This window comes from Epinephelus moara, chromosome 18 (assembly GCF_006386435.1).
Source record: "Epinephelus moara isolate mb chromosome 18, YSFRI_EMoa_1.0, whole genome shotgun sequence".
Classification (NCBI taxonomy): Eukaryota; Metazoa; Chordata; class Actinopteri; order Perciformes; family Serranidae; genus Epinephelus; species Epinephelus moara.
In genome coordinates this window covers 278,906-299,822 of record NC_065523.1, presented here as the reverse complement: position 1 = coordinate 299,822, position 20,917 = coordinate 278,906, and the positions used below count along the sequence as shown (strand labels likewise).

The window sequence follows — 20,917 nt, the reverse complement described above, 5'->3', positions numbered from 1 at the left end:
AACTAAGACACTACATATTAGGACTGCAATGATCTGATTATATACTGTCACATATCATACAGTTTTGCAAGAACACGGTTACAACATTCAACTTTATTGTGATTATAGTATAATCAATGTTAGGGTTCAACTATGACTACAATATAGAAGATTCTACCAGTATAGGCAGTGGTATAAGTGTGGTATAAATAATGAATGAATACGACTAAATATGAATATACTATGGGCCAAGTATGAGCAGTATAGACTAGTAAATATATAAATAGTAAAAGTCAAATACATATTAAGTAATGTAGTAAGAATGTGCAAGTATGTTACACTACAAATAAAAGTAATGTGAATGTAAGGCTGCTTCACGTGCAGACAGAATATACTGCCAGCAGCTGCATAGCTGTAAATATATTTAACATCAAACATCTGCCAGCAACAGAGAGCTATGTGTGAAGGGGGTTAATATGCCTACTGGTGACTAGTTCAATAGACAGGTCACTAATAATAGGCTTGGGACTGTTTACATGAACACGTCAGTTTATTAGAAACAACAACATACATTATGACATAACAGCAACACAGCTCTCCAGCACCTCCGACGGTATGCATGACTCTGGCGAGGTCGACGAGAGGAGATTTGCTGCATCTCCGAAGTACAACAACACAAAATATTCAAATGTGGCGCTACGGAAGGCTGCGGAAGTGAGCAAGAGGGTCGGAGTTCAGGGAGCAATGTGATGGCGGATGTAGTTTGTCCCAATAGTATGCATACTGCATGCATACTGCATACTACATACTTTTTAAGGGCAGCTGCAGTACATACTAAAAGTATATAGTAGAAGTATGCGATTTGGAACGCAGGGCTGCATGGGTCCAGTTTTCAAGATCCGTCCCGACCCGACCCAGCGACGTACAAACCCACACCTGAACCACAAACCCGCGCATCAGGCCAATTAGTACCGCAACCCGGTCCGACCCATTGAAACACGACCCGCAGCCCAACCCGTAACCTGGATTTAAAGTAATCATTTTGGGTCATATTGGCTGAATATTGAACAGCATATCGCCACAGTTAAGGTGCCAGTAAGTAAACAACGACCTGAATGAAGCAGCTCTCACAATAAAAACCTGACTTCAGCTCCATCACCAACCCTCTGTGTTCTTCTCCCATACGAGTGTAAAAGCACTCGTTTGTTACGTTTAATGCTTTTAAACTTTTAATCTATGTAAAGGAACTTTACATGTGTAATAATAGACTTTCTGTCCAGAGCGACGTTCAGCAGTTACGAGCCGTCACGTGTTTTTAGAATCCATCGAGGAGAGAAGTAATCCATCAGGGAAACACTTAAGAAACAGTATAAAGTGATAGTTGTACGTTTTATCCACTTATTTTTCAAATACCTAAATAATTATTTACTGTTTCGGAAGCGGCGCTTGTTAGACGGTGGTAGCCATGTTGATTCTGTCGTCCAATCACAAATTGTGTTATTAGATGGTGTAAACGCGTGTAAACAGCTGAACCAATGACCGTTGCGAAATAGCGGAGGCGATCCTCAGAGAGTAAATAATGACCAAGATAGTTATCTGTAGTTTACCGAACTAATGACTGATGTGTTTATCTAAAACTCGCGATCCGACCCGCATGTTATTTTTTCCACCCAGATCCGAACCCGGGAAAAAAATGTTTTTTTAAAAACCACCCGCAAATCAGCTGTTTTTGCGGGTACCCGCAGGTACCCGACCCAGTGCAGGACTCTGCACCGGACAGTGTTATCAATCTACCCGGCTTCACGCTGATCCGTGCGGACCAGGGAAGCAGAGCAGCAAGAAGAGAGGAGGGGGGCTTGCTATCTTTGTTAACACTAAGTGATGTAACCCCAGACATGTAACCGTAAAGGACTGTGTGTGTAGCCTACTTCTGATGTAGAGCTCCTGGTGGTGGGACTACGGCGTACTATCTACCGTGGGAGTTTTCACACGCCATCATGGTGGTTGTTTACATTCCCCCATCAGCTGCTGCAGCCAGACGTCCTCCCCTCAGTGTTCGCAGGACTGCAGATGCAGCACCCCAGCACTCTCATCCTGATCAGTGAGGACCTCAGTCATGTCTCTCTCTCTCCTGTCCCGACCAACTTCACACAATATGTGGACTATGCAACGAGAGTGAATAAAATCCTGTATTTTCTGTATGCCAGTGTGAAGAAAGGATATAATTCTTCTTCTTTCCCTCCACTTGGTGACCACAACCTGATACTCCTTGACACCACCTACAGGCCGATGGTGGAACAGCAGGCGGCCAGCACAAGGACTGTAAAGGTCTGGTTTGATGACACACAGAGGAGGCGCTGCAGGAGTGTTTTAATGACACAGACTGGGGACTTTTATAGAGGACTTCTGCGATGACATGGAGGTTCTCTCTCGTTGCATTACAGACTACATAAAATTCTGTGAGGACATCATTGTCCCAACAAAAAAAGGTTCGCTGCTTTTCTAACAACAAGCCATGGATCAATAAAGACATTAAAGGCCTTCTTAACAGGAAGAAGAGGGCATCCATGTCCAAGGATTACGAGGAACTCAGGGCTGTTCAGAAGGAGCTGAAGAGGAGACTGAGGGAGGCCAAGGAGAAGATTGAGGCCAAGATGGGACAGAACAACACAAAAGAGGTGTGGAATGAGATGAAGACGATGACAGGCTGTGGGAAAGCCACACCTGGAGACAAAGGTGGCCCAGAATTTGCAACAGAGCTAAACTTATTCTTCAATAGGTCTGAGACAACAACCCCCCTGTGAGCTCTGTCTGTGGATCAGAGTCCCCACCCACCATCACTGTACCCATTCACACCTCTGCTGTAGACTCTGCTCCCCTCCCCAGCAGCGACCTGTCTCCCTCTCCCTCCCCCTGCTCATCGACCTCTTCAGTTGACACCTCCAAAAGTTTTCCAACGACTCCTCTGTAGTCGAATGCATCAGCAATGATGACGAGGAGGAGTACAGAGGACTGATTGAGAGCTTTGTCACGTGGAGCAACCGAAATCACCTTCAACTCAACATCAGCAAGACTAAGGAGATGGTGGTGGACTACTGGAGGAACCCGAGTCCCTCCAGGGCGAGGAGGTGGAGATGGTGGACTCGTACAAGTACCTTGGGGTCCACATCAACAATAAACTGGACTGGACTCATAACACAGATACCCTCTATAGGAAAGGACAGAGCAGGATGTTCTTCCTGAGGAGACTCAGATAGTTTGGCATCTGTAGTGGGCTCCTCAAGACCTTCTACCAGTCTATGGTTGCCAGTGCACTCTTCTTTGCTGTACTGGTGAGGTGGAAATAAGACTGGTGAGGTCAACAGGCTCAACAAGCTTGTGAGGAAAGCCCGCTCTGTGGTGGGACTGGACCTGGACAGTCTGGAGACAGTGGCTGAGAGGAGGGTGAAGGACAAAATCTGTGCAATCCTGGACAATCTTTCTCACCCCCTCCACGATGAGCTGTGGCTGATGGGCAGCTCATTAAGCCAGCGGATTATCCCACCCAGGTGCAGAACTGAATGATTCAGACGCTCTTTTGTGCCCACCGCCATCAGACTGTACAACAGCGGTCTGGCTTAAGCTACATCCATCTCTGAACGGACTTATCTTGCATCCGTCCAATATGACACTTTATCTGCCACCTGTCACTTTATTTCATTCAACACTTTGCCATTTTTTAGTCACTTTATTCATCTGATGTAGCAATTTTATTCATGTAGCAATTTTATTGTATCTTTTATTTATCTGTTATTATCCTTAATTTTTACTTTTTATTTTTTGTCTTCAGTCTTATTCTATTTAATATCCTTTGATTTTGTCTTGTGCTGCTGTGATACTTGAGTTTCCCCTCTGGGGGATCAATAAAGTATATCTAATCTTGCAGAGGCTAGAGGAGGAGTTTTTAAAAGTAAAGATCTTGGTGTTTTTTAGGAGGCACAGCAAGCACTTCATCATACAACTGCTGTCTTTTTTAGATTTTGCATAAAGAGTAGGACTGTTAGCATTTGAGTTTTAAAGTTAGAGTGACGATACTGGTATCATATGAAACTAGAGGACTTAAGGAATCATGTTATGGTTGGTATGGTAGCTTCTCAGTAAAGGGGCTAAGTAATGCTCCAAAGTTAGGCAAAATTTTGGCGAGGGAAAACAGCATAGCCCACTGTCCACTTTATCTTAGTCCCAAACAGTTTTGGGCAGAACCTATGCGCTTTTTTGCAATCATTGTTTATTACAGATTTCTGACTAGAAAAACTTGACACAGTGCAGAGCTCAAAGTAATTTTCAGGTCAGCTTTCAGGTGATACATACCACATCCATGTAACATATACTGATGACCTGCTATCTCCCCCAAAAGGTCATCTGTTCCCCCCAAAAAAGATAAAAATGGGTCTACAGTATGTGGGTCTCAGAGGGTTAACTGCGTTCTGCTATTTTGTCTCTTTGACCACACTGTTGCAGCAGAGCAACACTGATTTGAAAGAAAAAAAATACAAAAGTCAAGATCATAAAGTAATTTTCTTTTGCATTATTTTGATTCCCAAACAAAACACCCTGGTAAGAATTGCGTCACCTTGTTAATATGGACTTCAAAATAGTTTTGAAATGCAAAATTACGAAATTTCAAACCTGTGATTAAAAAGTGCAATTAATCCCAATTAACTATGGAAATTCAATTGAATTTCCATAGTTAATTGGGATTAATTATGGAAATTCAATGATTAATTGCAATTAAAATACAAGATTTTGCATATCCCCTCATAACCCTTTTATTTGATCAGTTGTTGAATTTGCTGTGTTTTAACTGTAATTGTGCTTTGGCAACTCATGTTAAATGCCATGTGAATTGAATTGAATTGAATTGAAATGAACAGGATCTGAACTGTTGCAGAATTTGATGTCCTCATTGTAACGTAACATTAACGTTATCATCAGCCCACTCACTGTAAGTGCAAACATCAGCTGCTGAGTTGTTAGCGTTAATTGTAACATTACCATTAACATTTAAGGTTAGCTAACTTGCAACTTTAACATTAATACTAACAGGCTTACCTCACTTTACTGGGTTGAAATCCCCTTTAGCTGTGGCTGTCATAAGGTCAGAGACTGGTGGATCTGTTCCGTGTGTGTGTGTGTGTGTGTGTGTGTGTGTCTGTGTCTGTGTCTGTGTGTCTGTGTGTGTGTCTCTCAGTGTCGGTGTGGCAGTCAGTTTCATTGTCATCACTGTTCATTGTAACGTTAGGGGGTTAGGGGGTGTTCTTTTCTCTCCAGGCTACTGTAATTAAAAAAACACCTCAAAATACACTTTTTTTGGGGGGGGGGGGGGGGTTAAGCTCTGTCATTGACATCTGCAGTAGAGGTGCTACTTTTGTGCTGCTACAGAAAAAAGTAAATTACAGGCTCAAAAATATACTCAAGTGAAAAGTAAAACGCTTTACTACCCACCCCTATCCCTGAAACTCATATATCATCATGTATGACTTTCATAGGTTATTAATACTTATTCATCAATGCATAAGCAGCATTTTACTGTTGGTATAAGGTGGAGCCAGTTTTAACTACTTCATGTAGTTAAATAGCGTAACCTTCCAACCTAGGAGTTGTGCCCCCCTCAAAGACAGTTGAATTTATATTTCACCTGACCTAAATAGTAAAACTTACTTTGCAGGCATCCTTCCCCTCATCCATGCCCCCTGCACACAGCATGCCAGACGTCAGCTCAGGATACTTGGCCTTACACACACTGTGAGGGATGATGGGAATCTTCAGCTCTTGAAGAGTTTCTGGATCCGGCAGTGGAGCTGCATACATACATACACACACGCACACACACACACACACACACACAGAAAGAGCAAATGAGAGGGTGATATTGTATAGTGACTGAGGTTAGGCCTGTATTTACAACTGGATATTTTTGTCTTTAATGAATTACAGCAAGGGCCCTGTTCAAAAAGCTGTTTTAACAAACTCTGAGTCTGACCCTAAGCTCTTAGTTAACTAACTCCGAGATGGAAAACTCTGAGCTTTCAGCTGATCAGAGCCATTTCAATCAACTCTGAATATGTTCACTCTGAGTTAAGCTCATGCGTGTTGAGTGAGAAAAGCCAGCAGAAGTGGAGCTCCGATACCACAATTCACAGTGGCAACAGGTAAAAATAAAAGAGCCTCTATTTTAATCGAGCTGACAAATGATATTAATGCATGAATATGCAGATTGTGCACATGTATATTTTTTAAAAAGCAACCTATGTCAGAGCAGGGAAAAGTGTCAATAAGTTAACAGAACAAAGTGTTATTCAGTGTTGTCCATTGTTCATCACTAGGCCATAGCCTACATAAGTCAACATTTTATATATATTTGTTCAGCTTTAGTCTGACAGGAACAAAACACAGAGGCCATCAACTGATCATTTAAAATATAGCTGAAGATTTTAAAAATATATGAATCAAAGACATAGAGACATGATTGAAAGATAACAATCTGATCCAGTAATGATGTATTTGGTGGTTGTACTTGAAAATGTGTGGAGGTTAAAATACAAGATTTTAAATCTAAGACATCTATTTTAATCTTTGGCTCAACAGCATTCAGTGGCTTTATTTCAGCTACTTTACATAATAAATCTAAACATTTTCACTGAAATGCTGTTAAAACATGTTTATGTGCAGCAGCCTGTTCTTTCGCTCTCTCTCCCTCTGCCAGGATGGTCTCCCTCCTCCCTCTGCCTGCCTCCTCTCTCTACCTGAGTGCAATCAGCACTAAGGTAGAGAGGGGAGGAGGGGATAAGAGGGACAGGGAGTGTAGAGACAAGGGAGGCATGGCACATGGCAGACAGACAACAGATCAGGTAGGGAGGAATCTTTTTCTTCCTCCCTTGTTTTTCCTCTCCCCAAACAGGTTATTTCCCCCCATGCTCGTTTAGGTGCTGGGGTTTTGTTGTTTTAGTTTGTTGTGTTAGTTTGGGCTGGAAATTGCCGGTAGTCACGTTATTTGTCTCTTTTGTTTTCTTTAGGTTTAATTCATGTTTTAGGTAGTTTAGGGGGAGCGCTGGCCCACTACGTGGTTGGCCCAGCGTCTTCCCTCCTTTTGTTCCTTTTGGCCGGGGTCCCTAGTCCCTTTTTGTTTTCCTTTAGTTTGTTTGTGTCTTTGTTTAATGTTTTGGGGTATACAATAAAGCTGGTGGGTAAACTTTTGGTGTGGCTACCTCTCTTTTTATATGTTGCAGCCTCCTGCCCCTGTTGAGCTGGGTTTTGTTACTGTTTGTATGGAAGCCGTAATAGAGCTACACATGCAGATAAACTATCTGTTTCAAGAGATTAGAGGTGAGTTGATGTTGTGTAATATCTGAATGTGAGGACAAAAAATTCTGTTCAAAGAAATCACTGACAGCATATAAAAGTGGTAACTTTAGATGGTCATGTGTAACAAACTAATATCCAAACAGGACTTTGACTCTGACAGACAGTAAACCTCTGCTAATTAATGCGCTTCGATACAAGGTTTAATACGAACTGAATCAATGAGGATATTATGCAACATGGTGGCTCTGTCAGAGGGAGGAGACAGAGAAACTCAGGGTTTGAGTTTCCCTCATCTCAGGGTTGACTGAGTTTTCATTTTCCAGAATTAACAAAAATTAAACTTTTTTGGAGGAATCAGAATCAGACAAAAATCATTATTCAAAGCTAAGTATATTTATGTAACTGGGACAGTCAGAAGATGCTTTTAGTGATTCATTTGGAGAAAACAAAAACTGAAGTGTAAAAACTGTAGTCAGGAAATAGTCCAACACGACCCCCACCACCCGCAGAGGGATCCGGAAGGGATCGGTGCAGTGTGGATCGGGCAGCAGACCAAGGCGGGTGCCTTGGCGGTCCAATCCTTGGCTACGGAAGTTGGCTCTTGGGACATGGAATGTCACCTCTCTGGCGGGGAAGGAGCCGGAGCTTGTGGAAGAGGTTGAGCGCTACCGGCTAGATATAGTCGGCTTCACCTCGACACATAGTTCCGGCTCTGGAACCCAAGTCCTTGAGAGGGGTTGGACTCTCTCCTTCGCTGGAGTTGCTCCGGGTGAGAGGCGGAGGGCCGGGGTGGGCTTTCTGATATCCCCCCGACTCTCTGCCTGTACGTTGGGGTTCACCCCAGTAGACGAAAGGGTTGCTTCCCTGCGCCTTCGGGTCGGGGAACGGGTCCTGACTGTTGTCTGCGCTTATGCGCCGAACAGCAGTTCAGAGTACCCGCCCTTTTTGGAGTCCTTGGGACGGGTGCTGGATAGTGCCCCAACCGGGGACTCCATTGTTCTGCTGGGGGACTTCAACGCTCACGTAGGCAATGACAGTAGGACCTGGAGGGGCATGATTGGGAGGAACGGCCTGCCCGATCTGAACCCGAGCGGTGTTCAGTTATTGGACTTCTGTGCGGGTCGCAGTTTGGCCATAACGAACACCATGTTCGAACATAAGGATGCCCATTGGTGCACGTGACACCAGGACATCCTAGGGCGCAGGTCAGTGATTGACTTTGTTGTATCATTTGACCTGTGGCCATATGTTCTGGACACTCGGGTGAAGAAAGGAGCAGAGCTGTCAACTGATCACCACCTGGTGGTGAGTTGGATCAGATGGCAGGGGAGGATGCCACGCAGACCTGGCAGGCCCAAATGAGCAGTGAGAGTCTGCTGGGAACGCCTGGTGGAAGAACCTGTCAAGATGATCTTCAGCTCCCACCTCAGGGAGAGCTTCAACCGCGTCCCGAGGGCGGAGGGGGACATTGAGTCCGAATGCGCCTTGTTCCGCTCTGCCATTGTTGAGGCGGCTGTTGTGAGCTGTGGCCGTAAGGTCGCTGGGGCCAGTCGCGGTGGTAATCAGCCCTCAGGCAATACAGGGCATGGTTGGTCTGTGGGTCTCCGGAGGCAGCTGATGGGTACCGGCGGGCCAAGCGGAGCGCAGCAGCGGCAGTCCATGGAGGCCATGGAGAAAGACTATCGATCGGCTCCAAAGAGGTTCTGGCAAACCGTCCGGCGCCTCAGGGGGGGAAGGCGGCAGCTTGCTTACATTGTTTACAGTGGGGGCGGGGAGCTGCTGATATCAACTGGGGACATTGTCGGGCGGTGGAAGGAATACTTTGAGGAGCTCCTCAATCCCACCAACACGTATTCCAGTGAGGAAACAGAGCCGGGGGTCTCGGGGGTGGGTCGTCCAATTTCTGGGGCAGAAGTCGCCGAGGTAGTGAAGCAACTCCGCGGCGGCGGAGCCCCGGGGGTGGATAAGATTCGCCCTGGTTATCTCAAGGCTCTGGATGTTGTAGGGCTGTCTTGGTTGACCCGCCTCTGCAACATTGCGTAGACATCGGGGGCAGTGCCTCTGGAGTGGCAGACCGGGGTGGTGGTCCCAATCTTCAAGAAAGAGGACCAGAGGGTGTGTTCCAACTGCAGGGGGATCACACTCCTCAGCCTACCCGGTAAGGTCTGCTCCAGGGTGCTGGAGAAGAGGGTCCGGTTGATAGTTGAACCTCAGATTGAGGAGGAGCAATGTGGTTTTCGTCCCGGCTAATGTCGGGCCGTTTTGCAGGCAAGCTCCGAGCATTTAGACACACAGAGCCGAATTGGCGAGTTGGTCTGAGGTACCCAATTTTCTGCCATGTAGGGGTTAACATATTGGCGGAACCTTTTTGGTTTAAAAAGAATGAGGCACCCTTCCGCCATGGGAGGGGCTGTTGATGACTTGTGGGAGGAGCTGTTGATGACGCCACACATGCGACCCACTGGTGGTGGACTAACAGGAAACAGCTGATAGCAGGAATGAGCAGCTAGTAGCAAGAGGAAAACGCAAACCTGAAAGACACTGTAAAGATGAGCAACTGGGGAGACAAGGAATTGCTCGCCTTTCTTGCCCTCGCAATCGAAGAGGCCATTAACCGTCAACTGACGGGAATGGTGAAGGACGGGCCAACTTGTGAGAGAATCCCTGAAGGACTGACCAGCCGCGGCATGTATTGTACGTCACTGTTTGCGTCACACGCTGAGCTACACGTTTTGTTACTTGCTCGCCCCCCATTGCCCCGAAAAAGGCACATTCTGTATGAACAAAAGTAGGCTGGCGGCATTTCGCTGCACTCCCCGATTTTGTTTTTTTTACTGCCAATGCTGAACAAAGACTGATTGGGCTTTCCTGCAAATTTGCACAGTTCCGATCAGTGATGGACTGGGACCAAAAAGAGGCCCTGGCATTTTTGACATAGAGGCCCCATGGTGGCGCATCGGCCAGCCAGGGGTGAAAAATTTTCATATTATTTGACAAAAAACATAAAAAACACTACCATTGACGGAACGTTTCAGAGTGCCACAGAGACACAGACTGTTCCACAACTACCATAGAAACTCACACACTCACTCACTGCCTTGATGCACAATAGAAGAGGAGATATACAAACACAATCATTATGAATGATAAAATTGATTTGTGGCTTGCATGGGAGCATGTGGAAAGCTAACCATATGATGAGAATGCAGAAATTCAAAACACACCACACAATCAACTCACTACAATCACACTGGTACAGTAGACAACAATGCGCAGCACACAAGATAATAAGGCAGCAGCAGAACCCCCATAAATTCAGGCACATTAAAAGGCCAGACTAATAACCTCAGTTAATAATACTAGCTCTATGTCTACCAAAACACGAAAATCTGAAATCTGAAACACCACACAATGCATATTACAATAGCTTCACCAAAACATGAAAAGAGCACTGCACAGCCACAGTGCACATTTCAATAGCTCTATCAAAAGCACTAGTTACAACAGAAACAAGAAGGACCCTATGTGTTATAAGCCATAATAAATGTTACAGCAGCCACAATGCATATTACAATAGCTTCACCAAAATATGACAAGAGCACTGCACAGCTAGAGAATAAAAATAAATATGTGTCTCTCAGTGTCTTCTTTTAAATCTCTTCTTAAGACTCACATTTATCGTATGGTCTTTTCTTAATTGATGGTAATTAATTATTGTAACTGTTTTTAAATTATTTGATGTTTTATTGTTTTATGTACTAATTGTTTTAATTTTGTAATTGTTTTTATTGTTAAGCACGTTGTAACTCCGTTTTGAAATGTGCTATACAAATTAAGTTATTATTATTATTTATTATTATTATTATTATTATGTCTTACATTTAAGTAGTTAGCAGGCTGAAAAGAAGTTTGCTCTTCTCTGAGGCAGAGGCCGTACTGCTAGCTGCACTTGCTGCAGAGATGCTCGGTCTGTCGCCACCGGGTAAACACTATTTTGTAAATAAATCTGATATTTTCGCATACTTTTCACTCTCTGCGAGCATAGCCTTCCTTTTTTTCTCTCTCTTTTTCTCCGCTCCACCCTTCTCCACCTGTCTTTTCGTGCCTCGATCCATTTTCTTTTTTTGCTGTAATGTTGTCGTTGACGTTGAGTGCATTACCCATCATTCATTTGTCACTTGTCAGATGTCAAATGTCATCACTCAATGATCGCGAGAAAATGCTTGATGACCAAAAACACTTTATATTACCAGTAGCCCCATTTCACTCATATTTATTTAAAATTATATTTAGGCTACTACTTATATGTATATTGTGGCCGATAAAAATGTTTTGGGCCGCCAAGAGAATATTTATTTATTTATTTTATTTTATTTTTTTTAAATTTATTTATTTATTTTGCCTGGCGGCCGGCGGCCGCAGGACCATGTGGTCATTCTGGCATTTGCCCAAATGCCAGATGGCCGGTCCGTCACTGGTTCCGATTTAAAAAGGGCTAGTGTGAGATCAGCAGACTCCACTTAAGTTTTAAGTCCCTGCATAAAACTTTTTTTTACAAGAAGGCCTACCCTTATTGTTATTCTTTGCTGGTGTTAAATGTTCTTGTTTTAGTATCACCATGTCACTATTTTTATAAGAACTTCCATAGGTTTTGCGCTTCTATCTGCTCTATATTCAAGAGTTTGTTATTCTGTCGGCATTCCATCTGCTTCATATGAGATTTCTTTATCCCTTTTATTGTTTGTTGTTTATTATTTATCATCTTTTATTTGAGTCTTATTTGTTTATATATGATTATTTCTTTTACTCAAATTTTACCCGTTTATATGAGCTTATTTCTCTTATCCAAATTTTGCTTATTTATATATGAAATTATATTTTTGCCCTCACACGTCTATCTGTCTATGTATGGGCACAGTGCTATTTGATATTTGTGGTCTCATGTTCTTAAGTTTTGAATGTTATATTGGGGAAGGCTACGTGGGACTTTTTTTTCTGTTAATCTTTTAGTCTGGAAAGCACTTAGTGCTTAAGCTTATAAAGTAATTATCATTATTATTAATATTTTTATTATTATTCAAATTGAAGCGTGGTCACTGCTGAAACACTTTCAGCAGCCAAAACATTGTTGGAGCTGTTAAAATGCAAGTGCTAAAAGAGGCTGTGGGGAGTGTCATTTTTTGTGTGAAGTTTATAAGCAATTGCTGCTTTGCGGGGTATTTCCTTGACTTAACATCTAAACAAACATGTTAAAAATATAATTTGGGGTATTTCAAATCATGAGCTCTGTATTCCTAAAATCCTGGTTGTATAAGCTTGATTTGTTTTATTTGCAGAACTTACCATTATTTCCAATGTTCCCCCAGCCAGTGATCCAACATTCAGATGATGAACCAAAGATGTCGTCAACGCTGGGCAGAGTCACTTTGTTGACCTGCTTTGAGAATGTCAACTTTTTCTTCAGCTTTACCAGGGCGATGTCATTCTCATAGTAACTGCCCAGGTTCCGATAAGTAGGGTTAAGCATGATGTTTTTTATGCCCATGTAACGGGCAGACTTCTTTTGCAGGTTGTGTGAGCCAACCCAAACCATTGATCTATGCAAGTTAGGTGAAGGGTATCTGGCAACACAAACATACATGTTAGTTTTCTGCATGTAAGAAGCTATATTAATTGTAAAAACACACACTTTGCATTAGTATTCCATCATGTAGGTAAGTTCAGCTGAAGTGGGTTATACTGCATTGCCTTGTTTTGATACATATTATAACAGGATGAGCTGATGTGCTATGTGCTATTTTCAGAGTCTATATTATCTATATATTACCTACATCATATCAATAAGGCTATTAGCCATGTATTGCGCCTGATATTTTGATATTCAAAGGTGTAACCTCAAATTAGCCAGTAATGCTTTTAATTAGTTTTGTTGTTATATGAATCACATATATACATATTTACATGTTCACAGGTATAATGAGAATTAGTTGAATTCAGTAGAATTCATTAGTAAAATGTAGCCTAATATAGTGTTTTTGATACACCCAGGTGCCTGTAATAATCATTGTTTTTATGAAAGATGCTTAGGCTCAGACTTTATAATTGTGAAAATACACATACTTGTCCAAGCAGTTTGCTGCAGTCAGCACCCACTCAGTGTTGAGGATAGTCCCGCCACAGCGCCACGTGTTGACACCATCAGATGTAATGTTTATGTAGACCATCCATGGCCAGCGGCTCTCTGGAGCATCTTGCCCCCCGACAATTGAGCTCCTCACCTCAGCCCCAAGCAAACCTGAAACAGAATTAATGACACTTTATAGAAGCTATGATAGACAGATAGATACAGTGCTTCATTAATATGATGAAAAATGTACTGTTATAGTAATTTAGAGTATTAAATACAATGATAAATGGTAAAAAATACTATTCAAATAGTACTAGTAAGACTGATTCAATGGTAAGATTTAAAAAGAAAAACAATATTTATAAACAATAACTTGGATCTGTACTTCAGATGTCACGTTCCCAAGCATCAGATGGATGCAAGGTCATGGTGACCCTGACCTTTAATCACCTCAATCCCTTAAGGCAATCTTGAGATACCGCTTTCACAATAATGAGACAGACAAGGTCACAGTGATCTTGACCTTTGACTAATGACCACCAAAAATAATTACTTCATCGTTTAGTCCAAGTGGACATTTGTACCAAATTTGAAGGACTTCCCCTTCTTGAGATATTGTGTTCCCAAGGTGGGACGGACAACCTGAGAACAATGCCTCTGGCTACAGATATCCCCGAGTTTGGTGATGTTTGAACAAACACTCATTGATTTATGGCCACATTTTGCGAAAGGCTGTTTCACATGTTTGGAACTGATGGTGCCCTGTATTGTCGGATTTCAAAATAATTTTACACATGTGGTTCAACATCAGAAATTAATATACCCTGCAAGTTTTGTGGTGATTGGATGAACAATTTCTGATTTATAGTCTAATTTGCATTATCCCATGCCCTTGTTTTGCATTTGTGGCGCCCCCTGGTGGTTGATTTAAATCTCACTTTCAGGGTATGTTACCTCTATGGTTATTGACTTAGATCTATTTACATGTTAAACCATGCCCCCTAAAGTTAATTGGTCAATATTATCAAAACCCAATGAATTATAAACAGGCTTTTGATAACTTTTGACAAGCTTTGTCTAATGATGATCCACAAAAATTTGGTACGAATCAGACCTGCAGTTTAGGAGATGTCAAAACTGTGTTTTTCACAGAGGTGGAAAAAGTACTGAAAAATTATACTCAAGTAAAAGTACCTTTACTTTGATAAAATTCTACTTAAGTACAAGTAAAGCTACCCATCTAAAAATCTACTCAAGTAAAAGTAAAAAGTAGTTCGTTTAAAATCAACTTAAAGTAGAAGTTACTTAGTTACTTCCAACAACTTGATGGGAGTCACTCATATGCAGTGCAAAAATGGTCCAGGGGTCATAAATCCAATCCAAAAACTGGTTATTTTTCTATGATGAACCATAGAATTCAATTCAATTTAGGGCTGCACAATATCATTAGAGCATCACCATCGCAATGTGTTCTTGTGCAATAGTCACATTGTGAAACTCGCAGTATAAGTTCATCATATCAATATAATATTAGTCAAAGGCAATATGCCATACTTATTTTGCTGGTTAATACTTTAGGTTGTGAAGTTCTCAATTTCTATGACAGATTGTAAAATGTATATTTCATGCAAATACAGCCTTTCCAAAGCCCAAATGATGACTTCTTTCCAAATAGAGCTATTCAAGTTATTGCAATACACTGTATATTGCAATACATACCGCAGTATACAAAATCGTTGTCGCATTGTCAGTTTTGTCTAATATTGCGCAGCCCTCATTCATTTTGACACACAACTGTTAGACTGATGATACACAGAACAACTTTTTGAGCAATGTTGTTGGGCATTATTCTCAGGGATGCAAACAGGTGTATGGTCAAAAAAGAGAGAGCTTGTCGAAGCGAAATTCTCAATATTAAAATACACTAACACTAATTTGGAAGAATACTGTGTATTCCAAAACAGAACAAATCCATGCTTCTCCCTCCGGTGTTGTGTCAGATCCCGGTTCCCCCGTTTTTTTCAAATTTAATATTTAATATTTTTATTCATTGCCATGTCATGCACAATGACAATGAAGTCTTCTTCTTCTTCTTCTTTATTTCATTTTTAAGGCTTGGATATCTGTGAACACTTGAACAGAACAGAATATAGATTCTGATATTGTTGAAAAGGATGTTGTGTTGTAAAGAATAATGTTGAAGATGTGCACTCATGTTGAAATAAATCTACATTGTTAAGCAACCCTTACTTGCACTGAATTGGAAATATTTTAGAAAAAATACACTGAATTAAAAGGCTTTAGAGAACAGTGCACTATTGTAGACTTAACATCTAAGGTTATAGTAGGTTGTGATCTAAAGTGGGCCGGTCTGAGGCATGAAACTCCAGGGCTGAAAATGAGTCCCACTCCAGCCCTAATCAAAGCGCATTAATTAGCGGAGGATTACGGTCTGTCAGAATCAAAGTCGTGGTTGGACATTAGTTTGTTACTCAGGACCCTCTACTGCTTTAATGCACTGTCAGTCATTTCTTTGAACGGCAGTTCTTACCCTCATATCAAAATATCACACAGCATTAAGTCACTTCTAATTCCTTTACACAGATATCTGCATATTTATCATCATCATAGGACAGTTGATAGGTTCCAGGATTGAGTGATTTCTTAGAGCAATTTTACTAAAGTGTTTATTGCATATAGTGTGTAATCTTCTTTTCAAACATAGAAATAAAATGATGTGAAAAAAATCTTGGGTTTAAATTGTAAAAAGCAGTAGGCCTATGCATGAATAATTATCTCTATCACTAATGATGTGATTGGTCCTATTAACAGATCATAATTCCTATAATATTGGAGACTATTAATATTTATGATGAGCAGGATCGTTGGACAGCTGCAGAATTAAATTTAATTTTTCAAATAGACTACGTCTAGTCTGAGCAGGTTTTCACAGAATTTCACGGGCTGTGTTTAAATTAACATTTGTTAAAGTAGCTGTAATAAAGCCAATGAACACCGTTGGGCCAAAGATTCAAATACACTGAACAAAAATATTAACGCAACACTTTTGTTTTTGCTCCCATTTTTCACGAGCTGAACTCAAAGANAGAGCTGTTGCCCGTGAACTGAATGTTCATTTCTCTACCATAAGCCGTCTCCAAAGGCGTTTCAGACAATTTGGCAGTACAGCGGTTTGCTGATGTCAACGTTGTGGATCGAGTGGCCCATGGTGGCGGTGGGGTTATGGTATGGGCAGGTGTATGTTATGGACAACGAACACAGGTGCATTTTATTTATGCACAGAGATACCGTGACGAGATCCTGAGGCCCAATGTTGTGCCATTCATCCACGACCATCACCTCATGTTGCAGCATGATAATGCATGGCCCCATGTTGCAAGGATCTGTACACAATTCCTGGAAGCTGAAAACATCCCAGTTCTTGCATGGCCAGCATACTCACCAGACATGTCACCCATTGAGCATGTTTGGGATGCTCTGGATCGGCGTATACGACAGCGCGTTCCAGTCCCTGCCAATATCCAGCAACTTCGCACAGCCATTGAAGAGGAGTGGACCAACATTCCACAGGCCACAATCAACAACCTGATCAACTCTAGGACATGTGTTGCACTGCGTGAGGCAAATGGTGGTCACACCAGATACTGACTGGTTTTCGACTGTATTTTTCATCTTCAGTTGCTGGCCCCTGTGATTTGTCCCTGTCAGATTAAAGCTGTACAATATATAGGCTATAGCATATATTATTTAAACTTAATGTAGGTGGTAACCCAATGATGACTTTGCCAGCTCTGAATCAGACTCTTTTCGTTGTTGCTGTTTTTAGATAAATGTGCGCAGGCAGCATATTCATGCATTAACATTTCTACATCCACCAAAATGGAAGTTCTGCATTTTATTTAGCCTACCTGTTGCCATGGTGAATCGTGGTATCGGAGTAGATGGCTTTTCTCATTCACCGTGCACGAGTCATTCAGAGTGAACATACTCAGAGTTGATTGAACTGACTCTAATCAGCTGCTCTGAAACCAAAAACTCAGTTTTCCATCTCAGGGTTCATCACATCAGACTTCGGGGTTAGACTCAGAGTTTGCGATCCGCGAGCGAATCTGGCAGGAAAATACACTGATGATGATGATGATGATGATAGAAATGATCTAGCCTAACTATGATAAACAATAGAATATACATCCCATGCTTCCATATAGCCTAACATGTCATGTCTTTTGAGTCTGGACAGAGAGCGAGAAGCACGAGCAGAGCCACACACGCACTCACTCTCTCTCTCTCTCTCTCTCTCTCTCTCTCTCTCTCACACACACACACACACACACGCACGCACGCACGCACGCACACACACACACACACACACACACACACACACACACACACAAGCAGAAAAAGACAGCGCACTAAATTTGATTAGAACAGAGCAGAGAGCAAAATGACCGGTGCGAGGAAACGCACTTCTGGAGTGAACGGCCATGCGACGGCTGCGCGACACTTCAAATCGGTGCGCTTCGGCGTAAAGTGCGAACCGTAACTCTGGAAAATTCTGAGTTTTCAGTTCCAGTACAGCTAATCAGAGTCAGTTCAATCAAATGAAGTGTGTTCACTCTGAGTTAAGATCGTGCGCGGTGCATGAGAATAGCCATCGTCAATGGAGCTCCGATACCACAATTCACCATGGCAACATTGAAATAAAAGGTAGAGCCTCCATTTTAGTCCCGTGTGCATAGCGATATAAATACATGAATATGCAGCACATTTATCTAAAAAATGAAATAAAATAAAATAATTTAAAATATAATAAAATAGAATAGAAAGAGCCCGAGTTAGAGCGGGGGAATCATCAACACATAAACATAATAAAGTTTGATTAATAGTTATCCATTAACTAGTCATTAAGCCATCGCCTACATTAGCCTACATTTTAAATATATTTGAACATCTTTAATCTGACGGGGACAAAGCACAGGGTCCAGCAACTGAAGACAAAAAAATATAGTTGAAGATTTTAAAAATATATTTAGGCTATATCAAAGACAGAGACATGATTGTAAGCTCATGATTTGATCCATGTATTTGGTGATTTGCACTTCAAAAGGCACGGAGGTTAAAGTAGATTTAAAATTTCAGACTACTATTTGAGTCTTTGGCCCAACAGTGTTCAGTGGCTTTATTTCAGATAGGCCTACGTAAACGAATGTAAATTAAAAGACAGCCTCTGAAATTCTGTTGAAACCGGTTTAGACTATAGGCAGCCTACTGAAAAAACTCACTTTGATTCTGCAGCTGCTCCAAATTCCTACTCATCAAAAATAGTAACATATAATGTCCAGTATTATAGGAATTATGTTCCAAATATGCAACAAATCACATCATGAGTGACAGAGATATTTATTCATGCATGGGCCTACCGATTTCTACCATTTAAGCCATAGAAATAAAATTGTTGGGGGGGCAAATTGGGGGTTGACTCAGTCTCTGAACCCATCATCTATCATCTGATGATGATAAAGCATATATATATGCAGATATCTCTGTATGGATATTAGAGGTGACTTGTGTGATATGTGTGATATTTTAATGTGAGGGCAAAAACCGCTATTCAAAGAAATGACTAACATCACATAAAAGTGGTAACTTCAGATGGTCCTGAGTAACAAACTAATATCCAACCAGGATTTTAATTCTGACAGATAGTAACACTAATTAATTAACTGCTAATCAATTTCCTCTCATCTGGATTACTGCACTGCTCTTTATGTAGGAATAAGCCACTCATCCATATCTGGCTTGCAGCTGGTGCAGAATACTGTTGCTAGACTACTAACTGGAAACTCGAAAAAAGACCACATCACACCTGTCCTGGCATACCTGCATTGGCTACTGGTCATGTATAAAAATGAGTTAAAGGTTCTGTTATTTGTTTTGAAAGATTTGCATGGCCTGGCCACCTAGTACATCTCTGAGCTCCTCAGATCCAACCCCGGATCCCTCAGACCAGCTGCTTCTGGCTGTCCCAAGATTGAGGCTCAGGGGTAAGGCCAATCGTGCATTGTCCAGAGCCACCCCAAAGCTTTCAAACAGTTCACCATTTTAAGTGAAGTGTTTCCCCCCTCTAGACACTTTTAAGGCTAAGCTTGAGACGCACATGTTTTCTAAGGCCTTTAAGTGTCCCTAAGGTGTCAAGGTTTTATATTTCAGATTTTATATTTCACATTTTACTCTTCTGTGTTTGGTTTTACTTTATTACTTTACTCACTTATTTGTACATTCTTATGGGATAATATTATGTTATCTCTTCTGCTTTTTGCTGTTACAATTTTATGTTATTCATATTACTTTACTGTACAGCACTTTGGTTAAGGCTGGTAATTGTTAAATGTGCATCATTTATAAACTTGATTTGACTTGATGTAACTTGATGAAACCTCTTTTTTAAATCTACAACAGAGACACTACAGGCAGTAATGTGTTTTTAAACACAGAGATTAAACTATAATGTCTAGATGTCACCACTAGTCAAATAACTGTTGATATCTGTCATAAAAATCATTTCTAGTAACAGAACAATTTTATTGCTTTTGGCATTAAAGATCTATGTTTTTGATACCTCATCTTATGATTGGTAAAAGCATTTATATTCCTAAAAAGATTCTATTCTACTAGTAGGCATTAATAAAATAACTTGTGGATAAATCATCACAGATTCATGTTTGTCTTGCTCACCTCCAGTGTTGTGAATGAGAACCAGCACAGTGAGAAGTCTGCTGAAGGCCATGGCTGTGATGGAGTGAAGTGGTGGCTCTGCAGGCAGCAGCTTTATAGCTGGAGACATGAAATTCTTATCAGTACTATCAGCCTTCATTTAGTCTCAAACCACACATGGAAAAGCACATTTACTCAAGTACTGTGAAGTGCACTTTTAAGATAGTGATACTTTGCTTGAGTAGGCGATTTCCAATTTATAAGGCTTTATATTTTTGTCCCACAACATTTAGAAGATAAATATTTTATATTTCCACTGTAAAAGTTTAAATACAATTGGCTGCTAGGTATCAATCTTTCCAGACACCTTTTTGTTATGGTGACTGGTGCTATTTAAGTTATTCACCAAAATCAGCTGTACCTTTTGATTAATATTAGACAGCACAGCAATGACCATATATGACTTCGAATCCCTCTTCTCCTGCTGACTCTGATAACTGGCTGGTGGAGTTTTCAAATGTAAACATCTCAAAAACAAAACAACAACAACAACAAAAAAAAACCAAGGAAAAAGTGGAAAAGATTAGTTCTAGCTACAATTCTGACTGCACAGACAAGCAAGACCATCTCTGTGTCCATCTCAGCATCAGCAGGAGCATCAAGGCAGCATGTAGGGATCAAACACCAGCTAACATCCCAGCCATAAATGTTGGTAACACTTTACAATAAGGT

At 41.3% G+C, this 20,917-nt stretch overlaps 1 protein-coding gene and 1 long non-coding RNA gene across 2 annotated transcripts in view; both read right to left on the bottom strand.

The window, feature by feature from the left end:
* LOC126406121 (tryptase-2-like) overlaps nucleotides 1-20,281 on the bottom strand; it is a 23,662-nt gene extending 3,381 nt beyond the window's left edge. Inside the window, exons 1-4 of the mRNA XM_050070312.1 lie at nucleotides 20,207-20,281; nucleotides 13,444-13,618; nucleotides 12,667-12,944; nucleotides 5,680-5,819 (exon numbers count right to left, since the gene is read on the bottom strand). Of these exons, the coding sequence (XP_049926269.1) occupies nucleotides 5,680-5,819; nucleotides 12,667-12,944; nucleotides 13,444-13,618; nucleotides 20,207-20,258 (645 nt within the window). The 5' untranslated portion in view covers nucleotides 20,259-20,281. The remainder of the gene's footprint in view (nucleotides 1-5,679; nucleotides 5,820-12,666; nucleotides 12,945-13,443; nucleotides 13,619-20,206) is intronic.
* The window catches only part of LOC126406140 (uncharacterized), an 80,897-nt gene that overhangs the window by 8,334 nt on the left and 51,646 nt on the right, over nucleotides 1-20,917 (bottom strand). The gene's annotated exons all lie outside the window — the stretch shown is intronic.